Source organism: Emydura macquarii, unplaced genomic scaffold, assembly GCF_026122565.2.
Source record: "Emydura macquarii macquarii isolate MOO-44397 ecotype Brisbane River unplaced genomic scaffold, CSIRO-AGI_Emac_v2 contig_3128, whole genome shotgun sequence".
In the NCBI taxonomy this organism is placed as follows: Eukaryota; Metazoa; Chordata; order Testudines; family Chelidae; genus Emydura; species Emydura macquarii.
The window spans coordinates 5,667,525-5,688,819 of NW_027133265.1; the positions used below are offsets into that span (position 1 = coordinate 5,667,525).

The window sequence follows — 21,295 nt, forward strand, 5'->3', positions numbered from 1 at the left end:
AGCATATTAAAGGATATAAAACTGTCCATGTGGCTGGAAGCCAAGAGATCACATAATTCCTCCAGGGAAATGGTGGGAAGCATGCTTCCTGGTGGCCCCTCCTATTTTTTAGGAGTGTAGTTTTCACACTCCTCCCCCCCCCAGGCATAGCCCTTCAACCAAACAAGATGTGGATCTATACCCTGCCCAAATCAAATTGGACATGTCCCCAGATGCTGTTGGGCAATGCTAGCAGACCCCTGTTATTCTCAGCAAATGCAGATGGCCATATAATAGCTGCTTCCTGCATTGAAGCACTAGGTGTTCCTTCCTCTCAATACATCCCCACAAAAATAACCATAATTTGGTCCTGAAATATTGTGGTCTGAACAGTTAAGCCGAGGGTGAACATGGAATACGAACTCCTTCAAATTTAACTGGGGGTTTGATCTGAAACCCTTAACGGTACAGGTTCTGTATTGAGTCTAGATTGCAGAAGGGAGATATTTTAGATGTGGCCAAAATGTGAACAGAGTTTGCAGGATGTTGGCATTATCACATGCAAACTTCAACCCTATCAGAAATCTAACTGAGGGTTGCATCTCTAGTTTGAGATGTCTGTAGTAGTTCACAACTTTTAGCTCACAAGTGGTACTATATACGACTACTGTTTCTATGAGACCAAAGGACACTTAGTGAGGCGTTATGTTAGGACTGAAATCTCCCAATAACCAAGCTAGTGAAAAGAATGCCTGAAAAGAGGACTACATTTGGGTAGAAAATAGAATGCCAACTAGGCAGGTGAGAGATTGTGATCTTTTGCTAGAGGAGCAGTTCCAAATCACTTGCATGCATTAGTAAGGTGCTTGGACTAATTTTGCATATTTGTTAAGCTCTGGTTTTGTATTTAAAGAACCATTTTCAACACGGCATTATTCAAGTAAAAAAAAAATGTTCTCGAAAGATTCAAACAATATTAACTCATATTGCCCACACTGCCATTCCAACTTCACCCAGGACCCTGGAAAACAACATACCTGAGCTCCTCAGATACTTTCAGTCTGTCCCATGTGTCCAAATCTGCTTGTGTTATAGAAGCTTTCACAAACATTGGAGACTTTCGTTGCTGGGTTAGTTTACTTTGAGTCTTTCGGTTAGCCAGGTCATCTCTTTGAATATCAGGCACTTTCACCTGCTCTTCCTCCTCCGACTCATTATCCTGAGACTGCAGGAATGGGTTTTCTTTATATGTCACAATTTGTCTCGCTGATGTCACATGTACCTGGTTTCCTCTAATTTAATGCACATTCCAAATCAGCAAGAAAAAGCCATTTTGAGGGGTTAAACAATGATAAATGGAATGTCATTAATGGAGGTTCAGAGCATGAGAACAAATTGAAACAATGAATAAAGTAGAAAGGTTGGGGGGGTTTTGAACAAGCATGCAATCATTTGAAACAGGGACTGTTTCATCTAGATTACCCTGTGCATTCTAATGAGACAGTTTCACTGGATGATTATAGATTTGAGTTTAACCCAGATAAGTAAATCCTGAGTCACTTGGACAGTGTTTAGTTCAGTAATGAGGTTCATTCTGATAGTTATGATGCCCAATTCTCACACTGTTAAAGTTATTGTAATGATTTCAAGTTTTGCTCCTGAATGTACCAGAGCTGGAGAATTATTATTTTTAAACCGTTATACAGTAATGGTTATAACCTTTGCAAGATTCCAAATTCTAGAATTCTAATGTGGTATGTTCTCCAGATGCCCTTAGTCACATGTCCGAGTGCTTACTATAAATATCGATGTGCCATATTGTTACTGACTGTAAGGAACATTTTATAATACTGAAAACAACTTGAACTTATAAAAAAAAAGTTCTGAACACCTCAGCTGTAGGTAGATAGAGTCTCATGATAGGCTTGCTTAATGTTACCCATATTAGTTCAAATTTAAGATTAAATATAGATCTGGAGGTCTAGTGTAAAAACCAACAAATGATAAAATTGAGTAATATAAAATAAATATTTATATTCTCTCCATTTTTTCATTTGTGAGTTTTTACGTTAGACCTCCAGATCTATCTTTATTTATTTTATACACACACACACATCACACACTATCTAAAAATGCCTCACGTGATATCAACAAATAAAAGAGCATATACTTATGTTCTGCAGAAGATGGTTCTTCTCTATAGCACAGTTAACTTTTCTTTAACACAGTACAACACTGAATTGGAATACATGGAGAGTTATTAAGTTGGAACCAATCTGACTATTTCCAAAATAATGTTAAACAAATTCTGTCACTAATTACATGGTCCCATCTCCCATTTAGTTCAGAGAGTGCTGTACATGTATAATCAAGCACAGGACTTGGCCCTTTCTTTATATAGATTCAAAGAACAGTGTTAAATTAAAAACCATATATAATAAAATAAACATTTCCTCATTGATATCATAAATTTACATTAGAATGAAAAACATTCAGTTGCAATAATCTAAGTTTATTTTTCACTATTTATATTCATTGCCAGATTTCTCTCACCTTGGTGACTGAAAATACAATAAAAAAAGGAAAGCACACTAGGTAAGTTTTTAGTCAGTTTCACTTTGTAGTTCCCATGTTCTAATGCAATTCTACAATGTTTCAATTGCAAACACTAGAGGTTTTTTTTTTGTTTTTTTTTTTGTTTGTTTGTTTTTTAAAAGAATCTTTCCATTACAATTTAAAAAAATAATGGAGAATTTGTATTGATTTTATGGATGCTTATTTATCCATTATCGAAATTTTGGGCTAGATTTGTCTCAGCTACCAAACAACAGTATTTCACATAGAATTAAATATTACAAGAGACAGAGAAAGGTAGTATGCACACCTGGCGTATTCCTGTTTTTCCTTCTGTGATGGCTTTTTAACACCTTCCAATTTACCTTTATCTTTATTCATATAGGATCCAACTAAAAACTGGTTAAATGGTACTGTAAATTTGGGCTGATTCAATCTTGCTCTCCGGGTTGCAAAGTCATCCTTTTCTAGGTCAGGAACTCTGCACACCACTTCATCTTCTGATCCAGAATCTTTCCCTTGATAATGCATCATACAGGGGTTCTCCTTGTGAAGGATGATGTCTGGGGTAGGTTCACTATCTTCACATATTTGCTTTTGACTGACACAGAGCAAAATTAAACGGAGTTCCAGATGTGGTAAGGGGAAAAATGCCAACATTCATCTCCAGGCCATAAAATAAGTGCTGTTAGTCAAATGTGCTCAAGGCTGCTGTTAGTTTAGATAAAGTCTTCATTTATTTGTTTAAGGCATAATCCTGCAAACCCTCCATGAGGAGAGCTCTCATGGTGGTCAACTAGAGTTCCAAACATGAACAGTTAGAAGGATCAGGCCTTTACTTATTATTTTAGCCATGGATGGAAAAGTAGAGAACACAGGCTCCAAATTATACATTCAGCCATTCGTAAGTGGTGCCATTATTCTTAGACACTTTAGGTAAAAGAAAATAGCATTAGTATAAAACTACCAAGCTTGTTTCCAGTTATTACTGTAACTCCTGGGATACCTAGAATTCAGCACTCTGGCTCCTAAACGAGACGGCCCGTTTTTCTGTACCCTGGGCCGTCATTAAGACTGGGTCTTTCCCTTCCCTCTCTCCCCACCCAATTTTTCTCCTTTGTAAAGCAAGAAGGAGATTTCTTTTAAAAAGAAAGCAGAAGTGAGTCCCTCTCTATTTAGGCTTGGCAGACTTAGATTTTTTAAATATAATTTTGATGAATACTTTCAATGTTTATTTTAAAGCATTTTTCCAATTTTTTCATCAGTTTAAATCTTCGCGGTTGTGTGAAATAATGGGAGGTCAGACAATGGAGGGAGTCAGACAATAACATCTTAATTACAGTAGACACTGAGATTCAAAAAGTTAACATTTTATAACCATTAAAACACAAACTGCCAACCTCACATGTCAAAATACACAAAGTAAATATCCTTAAAAATCAAACTAACAAGTTCTCAAGCAGCAAGCATTTTTCTTACTTTGCCTAGCTGTAAATTTTGATTATCATCGATGGAAACATTTTCATCTGTCTTTGTGTGTACAGTGAAATAGACATTTACCAATAAAAAATCTAATCCTTCCAAGAACATCTGTTACAGCTCTGTGACAGGATAGTGTTTTTAGGATACTGTGTCCATTAATACCTGCATTCTGGAGACAGTGCATCAGCCACCCAAGGCAGATATTGATGGACTAGTAATGCCACCACTCGGCATTGCTGAAGGTTACCACAATATGGTGCTTGACTTTTGGACACCAGAAAAAGATTAAGATTATTTCTAAATTATGCAATATGTCCATTCAATTTGAGTCACTTTTTACAAAAGACAATAAAGAATAATTTACATAATTCTACACCCATTGAAAAAAACCCCAAAAGCTTATTTATTGATTTCTAGAAAACTAGGCATAGAGACTTGAGTGTTGCAAGGTATGTCAATATAGTAATATTACAGGGTTCAGATATCATGCCTCTTGTTTTTCATACTGCACACCTCCTAAGTAAGAAAAAATGGTAAAGTGAAGACACTAAAATAATGGCAACAGCTCAAGAGTTCATGCTATTTCCTCCCCTACTTTGCCATCAACATTGTTAAAATGGTTTATTGTAATTTTTTTTAAAGTTAAGTCTTCTGAGCATTGCAAACCCCTCTTTATCTCCATACAGCCTCAGCCGCCCTTTCAGCAAAACTTTAACAGTCCCAATTTAGATTTTAAAACAGAAAGCTATAGAAGAGGATTTCCATCAGGCCACAGAGCAGTGCAGAAAGGTCAGCCGGGAACAGGTCCATGAATGCGGGGAAGCAGTTTAAAACTGCCTTTCTTTCCCCTGCAATGCTAGTAGGTGTCCTAGTCACTTTCAGTGTTGCATCTATTTACTGGCACAGTTTTACTGTGCTTCTGGTTAGATTATCCAGCATTCCAGTCCTTCAAATCCAAGGCCACTCACTGGGCAGCGATCTTCCAAATTCAGTTTTGTAATTCCCAGAAAAGTTTGAAGGAATCAACTATAGTTTTGTGTGTCATAGATGATTCAGATACTTGTTTAAAAATGAGATGCTCTTCGCCTTCCTGTTATTATGAATATTTAATATGTCAATTTATTTTTAAAGAAATTAATGTAGTTATGCAAGGATGTAGCATCAACTAGAGGATATGCAATGGCTAATGCCCCATTGGGATAAGGGCAGTTCTTGCCTTTGTGAAGTAACAGACTTCAAGTTCATTCAAAGAGCATGGACATGCAAGAGAAATGCCACATTTAACTCTTTTTATTTTGTGTTTTATGGATTAACAGTGAACATAAAGGTGGTGGAATCTATCTAGTTATCCATGGCACTCATATGGTTTACTGCTGTGGCATCTGAGCACCTTACGATCTCTAAAGCATTTATCCTCAACACCAACATGAGGTAAAGTATTTTGCAGATAGGAAAATGAGGGACAAAGATACCAAATGACTTGCCCAAAGTCACACAAAGTCTGTGGTGGTGCAGGGTATTGAACACAGAGGTCTCCTAAATCTCAGGTTAGCGGTTAGCACCTTAATCACTGGACCTTCCACTCTAAGGAATAACTGAAGTTCTTCAGGAGAGTACATTTTGATTGGTAATACTCTTGGGACAGGGATTGTCAAGCACAATGGGGTCCTGGTCCATGACTAGGGCTTCTAGGCATTATGATAATACAAGTAAATAAAAATAGGCCCTGAGTATACAACACATTTAAACACTTGCTTGCTAGATTGGGGTCCCAGTGTATCCCCAGTGCCCTTCAGGTTTGCCATTATTAATGAGCAATTAATGAGCAATTAATGATACCTTGTAGGCATCACAGCAGACTTGGGTGAACAGAGGATTGGAATGTAAAAGGGCTGGTCCCTTGCAGACTAGCTCAGGAAGAGTTTTCATGCATAAGAAGTAGAGCGGAAGAAAACAAAATTGTGTGAGAAACATCAAGACTGATATCCTGGGCAGGACAGAAGGGATGGGGGAGAAAGCAAAAAGAGACCAGAATAGGTAAGTACGGCACAGCAGAGTTATGTAGGTCCTTGAATGATAGGACAAGAAGCTTGAACTTGATGTAGAGGAGGAAGGGGAGACAATGGAACGATTCAAAGATGGGGCAATAGTTAATGAGCAAGAAATGACAGTCGACCCCTCTCCCTCACTTTACCCTGAAGTCTGCCCCCGTCTTGCCTCCTTCCCCGTTCTCCCTTTCCCACTCTCATATGCAGTAACAAATTTCCCCCTATAGCTCTGCACCCTCAGTTCCCTTTCTCCTGCCTCACTAGGCCCAAAGATCTTCTCCCAGTGTTAGAAACTGCTGCAAGATTGAGCTTCTCCTGCAAGCTTGGTTCTCAGCTGTTTAGCTAGTGCAGGGTCATTAGCTCCTTTGAACACCCCTGATGCCATCTGTAGAAATTGCACCTGGTTGACAAGTCAGGGAGCTGCTTCTGCTGGGAACAGGGAAAAGAATCACTAGTTCTTGTTGTTCCTCTTTCTTCCTGCCATAGTCTCACAAAGGTACTTTGTTAAAGGAGATCAGAATCCCTGTTGAATCATATGCTTGTCCACACGTGCATCTGTCTTGGAGATTAAAATCAGTAAATCAAAGCAGGATTGGAGCAGGGGGCTGACAGCCAAGGTTGTAAGCATCTTCCAAAAAAAATATATGGGCTATAAATATTGTTTGTTACACCTTGGATTGCCAAACACAATACTATTGTCTTGGACTCAAAATAGGCTTGCACTATTATCCTTCTGGTTTATGAACTACTGACCGGCGGCCTGCAATTAACTGAAGCAGGATGGGGCTATGATTTATGACTGATCACAAATTCTTTTTATTAGTATTTTGGCTCGTGTCCTAGGATAGCACTTAGTTTGTCTGTTACCTTGCGTAGCTCTTCATTGCCTTGGCTAATACATGCATTGGTTATGATGTGTATTACTGATATACAAAACGTATGTTGCAATAAGATAACATACCTTTCGAACAATAAAACAAATCTGAAGAAAATACACATGCTCACTTCCTTTGATTTGACTATTTAACTGCACTTGACAGCTCTCCCCAGCCTACAAGGCTTATTAAGCCTATAAACTGTTTCATATTAGCTATTATTATTTGTATTACAACATTTAGAGGTCTCAACTGAAATCAACGCCCCATTGAGCTGGGCACTGTACATATATTGTCAGCAGCCCTACCTATAATTTACAACTTTAATTCAAGTTTAGTGAAATTTTTTGTTTGAGAATACAATTCTGAAGAGCTTTCCTTGGGTTGGGCAGGCTGAAGGCTGGACACTTACCATTTAATCAAACCATTTCACCATCTTTTCAAGGACTACTCTGGTCAAACCATTTAAAGTTTTGCTTGGTGGGGTAACCTCATCTAGTTTTCATGAGGAGCCCACATTGTGACTGAAAGATCAGGAGGAGCTTAATATGAAATTAAGTCCATCCATTATCAGACTTTTGAAATAAAGAAAGAAAAATAACCAACTTTAGTAAAACCAAAAAACAAACCATATCAGTCAAATGATGACTAAATATGGACATTCTGCGCTTACCTACAGTCAAAGAATGACCACTGAACTATATCAACATGCTTTAATTGGTGCTTGTGTTAACAAGCAGTGCATTTTTATAGTTCCTGTCTTTAAAATTTAATACATTCTTTAGTATAAGTGTTCAAAATACTAACCACTTAAAATATAAGTGCAATTCAGCCACTTGTTACTGAAATGTTCCATCACTAAGAGGAGAGGAGTATTAAAGAATTTCTAGAGCCCCTGCCCAAACAAGGCATCATGTAGTAAACCCAAGATGGTATAAAATGGAAGATTTACAAGCTTGCAAGTGTTCTTAGTAGTTTTTGTATCTTTAAGTTTGTTTCCATCCAAGTTATAGTATAGCACTATTACTAATTGCAACAAACACATTTAACACCATAGAGCTTTGCAATGCACGATTGCCATGTCACAAGCCTTTTCATACCTAGACGTTTTCTAAAATCTAATTAGTTGCAAGTGAAACAGCAAAAAATGCAAGTGCTTAGTAGACTTTTTTTTTGTTATGAGAAGTGAAGTAACGGCAGAATGAGAAAAAACCATACACTCACAAAGTTTTAAAATGTGAAGCGTGCACAATATCACACACTTTTTAGCTAACCTGCCATAGCGTTGTGCTGCTGGCATGACTTTAATACCAGCTTGTTCAAGCCTTCTTAACTTTCTGATCTCCTCTGCATCTCTCTCTTTGCTCTTGTGCACTGCAGTTTCTTTGCCACTATCTGAAGGAAACTGACCTATAGTCTCTCCTTTGTTTTGATTCAAATCTACTTGACTTTTACCAGGGTTTGTCCTGGAAGCCATGCATCCCACCAGCTCCTCTTCATGTTGTCTTGTTGCCTCATTTTGTTCTTCTTCTATGGTTTCAGGGTGGTTTTTGCTATTGAGTTATACAAGGTAGTTTACTGTACAGTACACTGCCACTTTTCTTTATACATTTTGCTGATGCTAACATTTCAAACAATATTTTGATGAATGACACTGAAGACTAATCATTCTAACTAGTGCAGGCTATTCTGAACCAAATTAAAATAAAATACCTGATAGTAAAATATGTGAAATCTTAGAGCACATAAACTAAATGTATGTAACTGATGCACAACAGATTTATTTTTAAAATTCAAGAATAGAAAGATAACTATTTTGACTAATATATATCACATAAAGACTTTTATTCACTGAAGATGAAGCATCTCTTGAAAACTGACTCATAATCAAGGACAATATTAGAACAACAAATGGTACTTTTGACATTTTAATGTTTGTGACATTTAAATAAATCAGTATTTTGTCAAACTCTTCAGTTTTAAACTGTTAACATGTAATGCAACATTGAATAATTCACAACTAACATTGCACTGCACCATGAACAACAGTGATGTCAGGATAATTATCTAAGTCCTGTGTTACATGACCTTCCACTCAGGGGATTATTGCTCTTTTGTTTGAAACAGTAGGGTAAAAAATCTATCAGTCAGTTCTAAGTAAGATCTGTTTCACCAGTTTTACGAAGCAACATGTACTTTTAAAGGTCGTGATTTGTTAAACATTAAAAAGTAACATCACTGAATGAGACAGACAAACGATCTTGACCAAAGCCTACCTGAAAGGCTTCTCTCCTCCAAGTGGTGAAGTAGCAGTACTCCAGCTCTTCCGGTACTCCTCTCGTTCAGCTTTCTTTTTCCGAAGAGGAGCTGGAATATAGGCAGTCTGGTTACTCTTATTCGGGAGATACTGGTTAAAAGGCACCACTGATTTAGGTTCACCATATGACGCCCGCCTTGCAGACATATCATCTTTTTTCACATCTGGCATCTTTCGGTGTGGCAAGTCAGATTCAGAGTCACTCCCTCTCCCTATCGAGAAATAAGAAAGAAGATCATTTTTACCCAAACTTGCCAAAATGAAAACAAAATCCTTACTTAAAAAAACACAACAGTATTGTATAATAATGGACCAAAATACTATAGATCACTACAGCATCTTCAGACATGTGTCTAGAAATATTTTTTTAATAAAGGAAGACAACTCCTGTTTGCCATAGAAACTTCAAACACACACAGTCAGTTATAAGTGGATTTATATTTAAATCAGTTAGTGGAAATACTGGCCACAGCTCCTATAGCAGTGGCAAACAACAGTCTATTCCAGTGGCCTGCTTTCCTGCATACACATTTTTTTTCCAATTTTAGAAAAAGATCACAGCAAGTTACAATTTCAAAGGCTTGATCAGTTGCCCAACATGATGAGTCAGACTTACACCAGTATACTCCAGTGATATAAACCAGCTGGGTTTATACAGCCTCAAGTTTACCAGATCTCAAGCTTGAACCTGGGTCTCCCACATCTCAACCCTAACCACCAGGCTAGTGAGGTCAGGTGGGGAGGCGCTCTCTCTCTCACTCACTCTAGTACATTCTGGACCAGACACACCTTTCCTGATGCAAGTTTCAACAAAATTGGCATGGCCCCACAATAATTTTAAGTTTTGACAAATTTGCATTTTTCAACAAATAAATGTCATGTCAAAAAATTGCCAACCAGCTCTACTTTCTACAGGAATAGACACATGCCATCTCTTTTTAGAATTATGGCAGGCCAATTTAGATACTCACAAGCTAGGCATGACTTTGGGCAATTGTAAACCAAGAGACTCAGGTAATTTAATCAGACATCAATTGGCTCTTGGGTCAATTACTTCAGAACAAAAGAGCAGAAGCAGACACTTAAGTCTGAGAGAGAAAAAGGTCAGGAGATGAAGAATTTGGGAATAAGAGAGAGGGAAGGGAAAAGCAGAAGTGGATGAGTAGGAATAACAGATAGTTTGGGGGATTTTTTTTTTTTTGGTGAAGAATGGGAACAAGGGGTGGAAAAAATCAGAGTGGGGGGAGATGAGAAACAAACAGCAATGCTAAATATAGCAGAATGACTGCTCCTGTGAAATAAACCTAGCAAGTCATTTTGCTCATATTCATGACCCCTTTTTTTAAAATCACATTCACAGACAACACCAAGTGAACATGATTTTATTGGCAAGAATTTTCCTAGAAAACAAAACAAAAAAGCAAGTAACAACACAACTATTATTTATAAGAGCATTTGCAGTAGAAGTACTGTCAGTCATTTGGAAAAGCTCTTTCATACCCACACAATAAAATTCTTTGCAAAATTATGTGTATTTACAAATAACTTGGCAAAAGAAAGAGTGACTCCTGTTTAGGAAGATTAGGTCTCCCAAACAGGGAACAGAAAAAATGCCACACAATTTAGGTAACCTATCATACGGTGTAAACTATATTTGCATAATCTAGCTCAACAATTAAGGACAACAAACAAAGACATAAAAATCATGAGGCACTTGTGGATAATTCAAAGAGAAAAGAGGGATAAATATTTCATGAATGTTGTCTGCAAAGGATAATTCATTCCATTGCAATGCCAAATGTGTTTGCTTGGAGATGGATGCGGAAGGGGGAGGAGACCAGATCAGGAAGGCCCATCAGACATACCACTGGAATCAGCTAGTCAGCTGCGTTCACAACATGCTTTTTGCCAAGCATCTTTTGCACTGGGCAGTTTTAGGTTCACAGGACTGTGAAAGCTGGCTAGTAACATGTTAATGGGACATTAGCATTTATCAGCATGAAGCATGGAGACATGGCCATGGAATCCTAAATGTCAAAGTGGTGCTGAGTCTTTAAAAACTGCCTTATTTTAAGGATGAACCGGGCCACAACATATGAATCAGCAGAGGAGCAGGTGCTTTAGTGCTTACTGTTATGTCATTCTATCTCTAATTTTACTTTAGTGATTGGTTCTGTCCCGCGTGTAGATGAATCCTGAAAGAAGAGACCCCTCCCCACCACCAGAGGCCCTGGATGGCAGAAGGAATGCAAGCAGTTCCTCCATATCCTCTCCTTGGTTGCTTCTAGGACTGTAAGTCCAGATCTACAAGCATCACCACATCTAGGTGGCAGCATGTCAGGAGACAAAGGGTTTGTTTAACTTTTAATGATTTATTCTGTCCGTTGTTTTGCGCTCAGATCTGCAACAAGCACTCAGCCTTGACCCCTGATTTATAAATGTAATTTGCAGTCATATTTGCGCTTTTGCATTTCCTTCTAGGAGCCCAAGATAGGGGGACAAAGGAGTGAGAAAATGGGTGAGAACATCATGCCAACTCCCAAATGGAGATTCTAACCACAGACCCCATTTGTACAACTGCTTACTGGTTCTAATTAACACTTTTTAATGGTTAACTAACCACCCACTATGAATGCATTTAATAACTTCTTTCCCCAATTTGTTTCTTTTACAGGAGCAGAAAAGCCACCACTTCATTCTGTGATCACCTTGGTTATTAAAGTTACTATTTATGTGGACTGAGAAGTAAAGTTAGCAAAGTTTTCCTTATATGGCGGTGTCCAGTTTTTTTCACTCATGGCATTTCCCCCCAGATCTGCAACCATTTAAGCAAAACATTGACTCACCATGAGCAGAGGCAGAAGTGGGTAGGACTAGGCAAAGGAGAGATGCACTAAGTGACACCCCAGCTGCAGCTCTATTGGTAAAAGGCCATAAAAGGTGTAGATACAGGAGGCAGGGAAGCAGCACACTGAAGCACCTTTCCAAAATATCTGTGCTACAGACCTGCACATAACATGTGTGTGCAACCAAAGCCATTGATGCGCTTGTTAAGGTTTAACTTTTAAAACAAGCTTTGTATGCCTATAACTTATTCTCTGTACTTAGTATAAATAAAGGGCCAAATTTTCAGACTTTAGCATGAGGGCAAGTTAATGTTTTGCTGTGATAATGAAACTAGCACAAAGCAGTAACTGATTTCAGAAAAACAGCACTAATTAATGGGAAGTAACCACCGTGTTTTAGGACACCTGTAAATAGCTCGCCAAGAGCTTCAATTAAGTAGTGAAAGTATCATCCTGCTAGAAAACACACTGGATCAGCTCTTGTGTTGTACTCCCGTTTGTCAAGAACCAAAAATGTTGTGCAATTTGGCTAAACTGAAAAATGTGAAGATTTGACCCTCCTGGGGCAGATTTTCTCCTGTGACTGAGCTCTATTTGGTGTAAGAGGGTGGGAGGATGCATCAGGAAGCCAATTACAGGTCCTTGATTCTCAGGGCCAGTCTGCAACAGCCTCAATGCAAATTAAAACAATCCAGGAACCATATGCCAACTGAGGATGGCAGAGCAGCGTTCTGTCCCAGCCATTCCATATCCCTTCCCTGACGCATCTCTTCACAGGGGGTCAGAGACAGTAAGAGCTGACTGCCAGCTTTGTATCAGCAGAAAGTTCCCAATACCACAGGGACCTCAGCTGGCCAGTTAGGGTCAGAACCAGTTTCCTTTGTGCTATCCGAGAGGTGTGAAGGACCTGGATCCAAGCTCAGAATCTGCACCCACCCGCTTTTTTATTAACTAAAAATATTTTTAATAGTGAGGATCGTTGAACAGAAGTGATGGATTTTGGAGAACATACTATCCAGGCAATTACACCATGCTTATCACTGAAGTGACTGAGCACCTAACCTACAGTATTCTGTGAGGAAGGCTGAAAAGAATGCATTTCTGTCCTAGAAGCTTTGAGCTGGAATCAGGCTAAAGACAAGCTCTAAGTCTACTTCATAGAGAACACCTGCTCATATTCACAGTACCGCATACTTTGACACAACTGGACATGTCAGGAGATTCCAGACAAGCAAAGACTGAAGCAGCAGCCATACTGAAGATCAGGAGTTGCATGCCCTGACTGAGTGGAATGCGTGGACAATGATCAACAGTCACTCGGTTTCTGAAATGCTGAGTACCTTGCCAAGAATTACCATAATTGTATTTTCATAAGACTTCTTCCAAACTCTCCCAGGTATCAACAATTTCCAAGAGGTTTCCTCTTCCTCTTAGATGATCAGTTTATTTATACAGCATTTGATTTTTTCAACATTTCCACCCTCTTGTATTCTTAGTTCTTGCTTCAGCTTGGTTTATGAGCTGATGTGCGTCTGCACACTGTCTGCTCATGTGTGTGCTGTGTAACCCAGAGAAATGCCATGTCATAAATTACACTTCTATGGTGTAACTCATTTTACTATCCCATATTACAGTAACTAAGGCAGACTTCAAATAAATTGTTGGCAAAATTATTTAAAGACCCCAAGAAACAAAAATCTGCATTCAAAGAAAGTTTCTTTTACTAGCCCACAGGCAACATCATGATTCAGAAATTGCATCCAGCTTTTGAATGCCACCTTTGCACTGAAAGTGCTAGGTGACACATTCAATGTTTTGCATGCGTCTCGTTGTGACCGAAACTTACCATCGCTGCTTCCTCTAAGCACTACATCTGGAGATGGCGTCTGCTGTGAGCGGGAACCAAATGAATCCAGACTGTCAAAGGAATCATCTCTGCCGTGGCGAGGTGGGGAGAGGGAATCACTGCGTTCAGAGTCCCAACAATCAATATAACCACTGTCACGAATGTTGCGTTTGGGGCTCTCAAACTCTTCAGTTTCCTACATGGAAATACAGAAGATATCTCTTCAGAAAGAAGTCAGTGACACACAAATGAGATCTACTGTATATTTGAGTACAAAGTATCTTCCTAATGACCTAAAATCTCTTCCCCCAATCATAGCACTCATTTTTTTCCTTTTGCTTTCAAATCAAAAGCATGAGATTGCAATAAAACCTCATTTCATACCAATTAAGAGGAACACACATGCTTTGGATTAGTATAGTTATTTGAAATACAATTGCAATAGGCAGGTTAATAAAAGTATCAAAAAACTGAAATAAACCTGAAACTTGACTTGTCCTCCATAGTCCATAGCACACTGGCAAAGGCATTACAAATTCGACCTCATGGCTGAGTCGGGGATAAGATCACTATCCTCTACATTAATTCCCCCAATCTATCTATTGTATCTGACTGGGACATCAGCAGGCAGCATTTGTTATTGTTGCTTCAGCTCGGCAAAATAATGAAGCAGTGTGCCCCAGCCTCTCTCTACCTTGAAGAGAAATTCCTGTTATGAAAGAGGGATGTCTTTCTAAAGCAATCAGCAATGAAAAATATGCAAAATGCTTTTCCTGATGCCTCAGAAGAATTCAGTCGTGCTCTTTACTCTTTGCCAGCTCCTGGCTCTGGGGGATATGAAAGCACTTGTAGCTGACCCACATGTTCAGAGCAGTGAGAACAATGGTTGTCTTTGACAGCCCTGTGATTATAAATTCTTTCCAGCGCAAGCAGCACATACGAAAACACTGAAACTCCAGCAGAGGGAAAGGTCAATGGAAGCCATCCTCACCCTTGCATTATAATAAATCCCTTGTTTCAGCCAGTTTCTTAGCATTAATTACAATAGCACAGGCTGAGAAAAACAAAAATAACTACTTTTACTCAAAAGATAAACCTCTGGGGGCAGGGGGGACATGTTCCTCTGACAGACTGTCACTAAAAAAAATAAAAAAATAAAGAGATGTGGATGACATTATCAGACTGACATTTTGCAATCTGAAAAGACTGGAATGCAAAACCTTTTCCTGACACACACAAAATATTAATTTTAAACTTTCTAATTAAAAAAACCACCTATGACCTAGTTGGAGCTCGATAACCAAGTTGAGAGTAGCTGCCATGGTCTTCTACAGCTACTGTTGTCAGTATTGCCAGTGATCAGATCAATCAACATCATGGTACAATAAAGTCAACCACCTCCTTAGCAAAGAAGAATTACTGCAGAAAGAACAGCTGAGAAAGGGAGCATCAGATCAATCAAAAGCGCAATATTCAAAGGACAAGGCCCAACGGAAAAAGGGAAAGATTAGAAAACTCGTGTCCTGTAGACGTTCCAGGAAGAAGATTGAATTAGTGCCACTAAATAATTTGCTGCCAAAACGCTACAATATGTCCAGCACCAAAGGTTCTTTAAGGCCTTGCAAAATCACAGTAATGACAATAGTTGCAGAGCCCACAAACTGGGATTAAACTCATGTTTTGTTTTATTTTTTAATTTAAAATATTTTAACAAGTAGCAATTTAATTCTGTGTGTTTTTCCTCTCTTATCCCTTGTTTAATAATGGTATATACACACACAAACACTATACAGTATATACCATCTCGGTCTTCCTAAAGTCTGTATTAAATATACAGATCCAAGAACAAAGATTACATCCTCTCAAAAGCCCTTTTTTTCAAAACTATCTGAAATCTTTTCCAATACAGATTCAGAAAAAGGTTCCCTAAAGCTCCCGCTCTCACATACCAATCGGCTATATTCAATCCTTTGGCAGAATTCCATTTTCTTAAAATAATATGTTTGAAAGTCATGGAAATGCTCAATAGCAAGAGAAATCAGATGAACTATTCAAAAGTACAGGCTGAAAAAAAAACATTCTTCAACTGTTTCATGCTGTAAAACACCATGAATGAAGTATGGATGAACGAATTCCAAAATTCCCTATTATATTAGCCTGTTCCCAGTAATTTAAAAGTAAACTAAATTAAAGTTGGGCTACAGGTAAAAGTATGGACGTGTGTAAGAGATGGCACAATAGACTGTAGTAATTCTCTTGTAAACGTGTACTATTTAGCCTTCCGTTGGCATCTCATTCACCCAAAAGATTACCGTTACTGCCAATGACAGAAACTTGCTCTAATTTTGAGTGTGTTATCTACTTGATAGTAACCACTCTAAGTATCATTATATCTGTACTGTGACACTTCTTGAAAAGATAATCCCATAATATACCATAATGCACTGGTCTATCATGCCCGTCAGGTAAAAATCAATGAATAACCTTGCAGTAATAAAAATAGGTACAACTGCAACATTTAATATCAATTTCCCAACCATTTAGATATATTCCTTTTCAAACTACTGAAGATATTCAAAGTGTCCTAGGGATTAACTGTTTAAATTTTCAGATTGAAAACTGAATGAGTGTGTACTAAAGTAGATTAAAACAAATAAAATTAAAAAAGGAAAGAATAGAATTAAAAAAGCATTAGCAAAATGTTCACTCAAAGTGAGATATAGTGTAAGAAGTTTAGTCCAGGATGATGTGCATTCAAATTAGGTATGTCAAAACAAACAAACAAACAAACAAACAAACAAACTGGGATTACAACGGAGGTACTAGTACATACTGAAATGTCACTTGTCAATGCCATTGATAAATTCAGTGGAACTATGCCAGTGTAATCCTTTATTTATAAGGTGTGCTTTTGCCATCCAGCCTAAGCTAAAGCAATGGATTGCTGCACAACATATTTAAAATGTTCTAAATTACAACAACAAACCTTTTAAAATTCAGCCACAAAATAACTTGAGGAGAATTGTTATGGAGCGTAAAGGACGAACAGGAAGGCATGGTAAGAAATACGAGATCAGTAGCAATCATAATAGCACCATCCAACTAAACACTTTGTTTATTACGCTGAAAAGTTTTGTTTTCACATCGTAATGATACAAATATTCAGCCATTAGGAGATTCCCTTCACTGGATCTCCCTTCTCCACTGCACCAAATTCAAAGCTTCTTGTTCTTGTTTCTGAGCTGCTGAATTCTGCCCCCTCCCCTCCTTATCCGCTCCACCCTTTTAAACTCAATTTCTCCCCTTATCCCAAAATATTTCTAGACTTTTTTCCAAGTTGTCCCCAATCTGTCATAAAGGGACAAGATGGGTAAGGTAATATGTTTTATTGGACCAACTTCTATTGGTGAGAGACACAAGCTTTCATGCGTATGCAGAACTCTTCTTCAGGTTGGAGAAAGGTCACAGCAAATGTAAGGTGGAACAGACTGTTTAGCATAGATAGTTGGCACATATTGCATTGTCCCTAAAAATATGTGCTAACTATTTATGCTAAACAATCTGTTCCATCTTACATTTTGCTGTGTACCTTTCCCAGACCTGAAGAAGAGCTTGTTGTGGCTTGAAAGCTTGTCTCTTACACCACCAGAAGTTGGTCCAATAAAAGATATTACGTCACCCAACTTGTCTCTCCTGGGACCGACGTGGCTACAACTAAACTGTACCCTTTATAATTTTATAATTATAATTTTATAATTTATAATTTATACCCTTTATAATTTTTTGTGGTGGATGGAGGGAGACAGAGAGCAAGGAGAAAACAAGTCTCCAGTAGATTGATATATAATTAAAATAAAAATGAAGCAGTTCTTTGAAGCGGTCCAGAACTTTAGAAGGACAGAGTTAAATCTCAGATCAATGGACCAGGAAGCCAGTGTGGAAGTCAAAGGTACATCATAGAATTATGATAACTGAATTTATCGTCTTCATATATGTAATTTACATGCCCCCAAATATAAAAAAATTACTGTTGCCTTATTGCTGATGGGAGAGGACTTCTGCCAGTAAGGCCACTGCTTTTCCCCTTCCACTTCAGAAACACATCTTATTTTCCCAACAGAACATAGCAATTTGCCATCTTCACTTGCTCCTGTGGCTGGGTACACACAGGAGGTGGGCTCCCCTAAGAAAGTTAGCTCAAAAGGAAGGAAGAGAAGCAAGATGGCAGCCTATCTAAAGGCTTCCTCATCCCACTAGAATGTAGTGAATGCAATATACTGGTCAAGCTTCATTTCCAGGGACAGTTTAATGCAGGTCCCTTGGGATCCCAGAGTCAGAAGTACCCCGGACAGATTAATGTGTCAGTAGCAGGCAGCAATGCAGAGGCAAGATGATTATGCCAGCCAGCTGTGGTGGAATGGACTGCTTTATATGTGAGGAAAAGCAAGACGTGGTGGGTGACAGAATCTACTTGTGTGGTGGGAGACTTTGGGAGGGAGAGCATCCAGAGTTTTGGAGTGCCTAGTACCAATATGTCATTAACTACCTAGTCACTATTCAGGTGAACCCAGCAGAGCCATGGGAGCAGCAAGGTGAGGAGTATTAACATCCGCTGCAGCCTACTGTAGATGCCCTAGCCCTGATCTCAGGGCGTTAAATGATGCTAAGCCAGGATGACACAACAGTTCCTGACTGGCCCATGGGAAGGGTGCTAACCCCTGCACTGGCCTCTTCCCAACAGCAGACACTGGCAGGTCTGCTTATACAGTGGCCTGTAAACCCTGACATCTATTTTCACCCAAGATTTAGAGTTTGGCAAAATATAGATAATCAAGGTTCTGCTACATGTGAAGTACATACACAATCCCTTCCTCCACCTACTTTGCCTTTCTCCACCTGTTGAAATGATATATATCTTTGTTTGAAACTTGTAGTGCAGCTGAAAACTGGCTGAGGGAAATATTGTTCATGACAGTCTGTATGTTCAAATATGTTCTCTAATCTGATGCTTCCTAGGCCTACTGACTCACTCTATAAGTCTCTCTGTTGACAAAAGTCGACCTCTATCCCATAAGTGAAGGGAAGAAAAATCAAATTATGAATATTATTCCTACCATTTTAACTAGAGCTGAGCAACATTTTTTCAGCAAATACTAAATTCCCTATTTTCAGGGCACCAAAACTATTCATGAATTTGGGTCAAATTTGGTGAATAATTTTGGCCAATTTTTTTTTTTTTTTGAAATTTAAAAAATAAAAATAAAAAATGGTTCATTTCAACCATTTAGAAACAAAATGTTTTGACCTTTTTGTTTTGAAATGGCATTTCATTTCAAAATTTAGCCAATTAAAAAAAACCCAAACAAATCAAAGGTTGAAAAAGAATCCAATATGTTTACAATAGGTTTCATTAGACCCGAGACGAACCAAAAAAAGTTTGTTTCAGGTAAAGCTGAACTTAATTCACCCTAAACCCGGATATTTCAGTTTGGTCCCTGAACCAAATCATCACTTATTCACTGAGCACTAAGAGTAATGCTACATGACTATTTTAAAGTTTTACTGCTAGTAATTCCAAATACTGGCAAAACTGGCAACAGTTATTTAATATAATCAGGAGTATTTCCAAAAAAGTTAAGTAACTCACTCTCCAGCCCACCATCCCCCTTTACCTTTCATAACAATAGACATCAGAAAGGATTTCTGTGGGACTTCAATCTTCAATAAATTAAAAACTAATTTCCAGTCCCAAACACTAACAAAAAAGATACCTTTCTCATCTGTGCCAGCAATCCTTCAAACTCCTTCAGGTTCAGTGTTGCTCCACTGTATGAAGTGCATCTGTTTGCTGCTCTCCCCAGCCAATAAATGGTAACTAGTACCTGCAGAAATCAGTAAGCATTAATTGAATCCATCTACAGAATTACTTTGCTAAATTTACTTTTCCTAAGTACCTCTTCATTTATTTTGAATCATTCTAGTCACTAGTGGATTTGAGAATTTCTTTTAAATCTGTATTCCACAATGGGGCGTTGGGGCGGGGAAGGGAAGGGGGGAGAAGGGAGGTAAAATGATTAAAAACAATTTCATGAAGCATCTATTAAAGGTAAAATAATCTTACAGAATCTGCAGTTTATTAAAAAGATACACTAGCTTACTGACATTTGACATTTTAATAAAAACCTACTGCTGTGTCACGTCTGACTGGAAAATAAGCAGCAAAAATAAACCTCAATATTAAAAACTAAGTACAAGATTTGAAAGTGTTCCCAAGTGGAGAGAGCTCAAAAGAACTACCTACCAATAATGAAGACTTCTAAATCTGATGGCAAAATACAGTTAAGGGTGAGGGGGAAAAGATTACGAATAATGGTGTTCCTTAATTAAAATACATAAGGAAATAAACAACAAAATGTTTGTAACAAATGTGTCAGGGCCTATTTGAAGAAGAGAAAAGTTAGTTCAGTTTTTACCCACCTCAATATTATTGATAAGGTTCAATGCATTTCACCTTTAGTTTAATGGCTCAAGAAACACTCAGACCAATACGACAACAAAAGCCTGGACCACCTGGCCTTTTTTCTGTGGCTTAGGTGAAATGAGCTGGTGGTTTCACCTAACTTTCAACTGGACATCTACCACAATACAAAAACCACCCTCAGAAGGCCAAAGTCTAAACTTGTAGACTTTTATATATACTCCCATCCCTTGAGGGAGTTGCTCCAGGTTAAGAATATATATAATAACGGCACCAAGAAGGGAAACTTGTTCTGGCACTGGCAGGACTGTATCTGTTCTGGAGATAGAGAATTTTAGTTGCCCAAGGTTATCAAAATCCAACACCTTTCATGAATGCTAAAGATCTCTTAATTTTTTTAGAAAGACAAGAAGTCATTTTCTGGCCCCTTTATGTCTTATAATTTAACCCTTTTAATTAAAATGTTTAAGTTTAATTAATAAACTGATGGCAACCGTGAGAGAACTTTCTGGATAAGCAGCTGATCTTCAAGAGAAATTTAATTTCAACATAGAATAACAAATTCATGTTAAAACACTTAACAGCGCACGCTCCCAAGTTACATAAAAATACTTGCAGACAGTACTGTGTGGAACTAAGGGGCTGTCTAATTCATTTTCCTACCCAATAATGAGATGAGAATGATTATGCTATTTTCATTCATTTTTGCTAGCACTCAGTCATTTGATCTCTTTCTCCCTTCTTTAACCAGGGTTGAAAAAATTTCCAGACAAATGTCACCTTCGCAAGCAATTCTGAGTGGGGCTACCACTCTGGAATACAGAATAATGCAACTGGAATGTCTACATTA

At 38.2% G+C, this 21,295-nt stretch overlaps 1 protein-coding gene across 13 annotated transcripts in view; it reads right to left on the reverse strand.

Annotated features, from left to right (window-relative positions):
- Positions 1-21,295, reverse strand: part of LIMCH1 (LIM and calponin homology domains 1) — a 275,637-nt gene that overhangs the window by 90,662 nt on the left and 163,680 nt on the right. For 9 of the 13 annotated variants that reach the window (XM_067531174.1, XM_067531168.1, XM_067531170.1 and 6 more), the window contains exons 6-11: positions 19,739-19,849; positions 13,968-14,163; positions 9,235-9,487; positions 8,233-8,511; positions 2,864-3,154; positions 1,017-1,271 (exon numbers count right to left, since the gene is read on the reverse strand). In XM_067531174.1, the coding sequence (XP_067387275.1) occupies positions 1,017-1,271; positions 2,864-3,154; positions 8,233-8,511; positions 9,235-9,487; positions 13,968-14,163; positions 19,739-19,849 (1,385 nt within the window). The remainder of the gene's footprint in view (positions 1-1,016; positions 1,272-2,863; positions 3,155-8,232; positions 8,512-9,234; positions 9,488-13,967; positions 14,164-19,738; positions 19,850-21,295) is intronic. The other 4 variants (XM_067531173.1, XM_067531176.1, XM_067531175.1 and 1 more) reach the window with 2 other exon arrangements.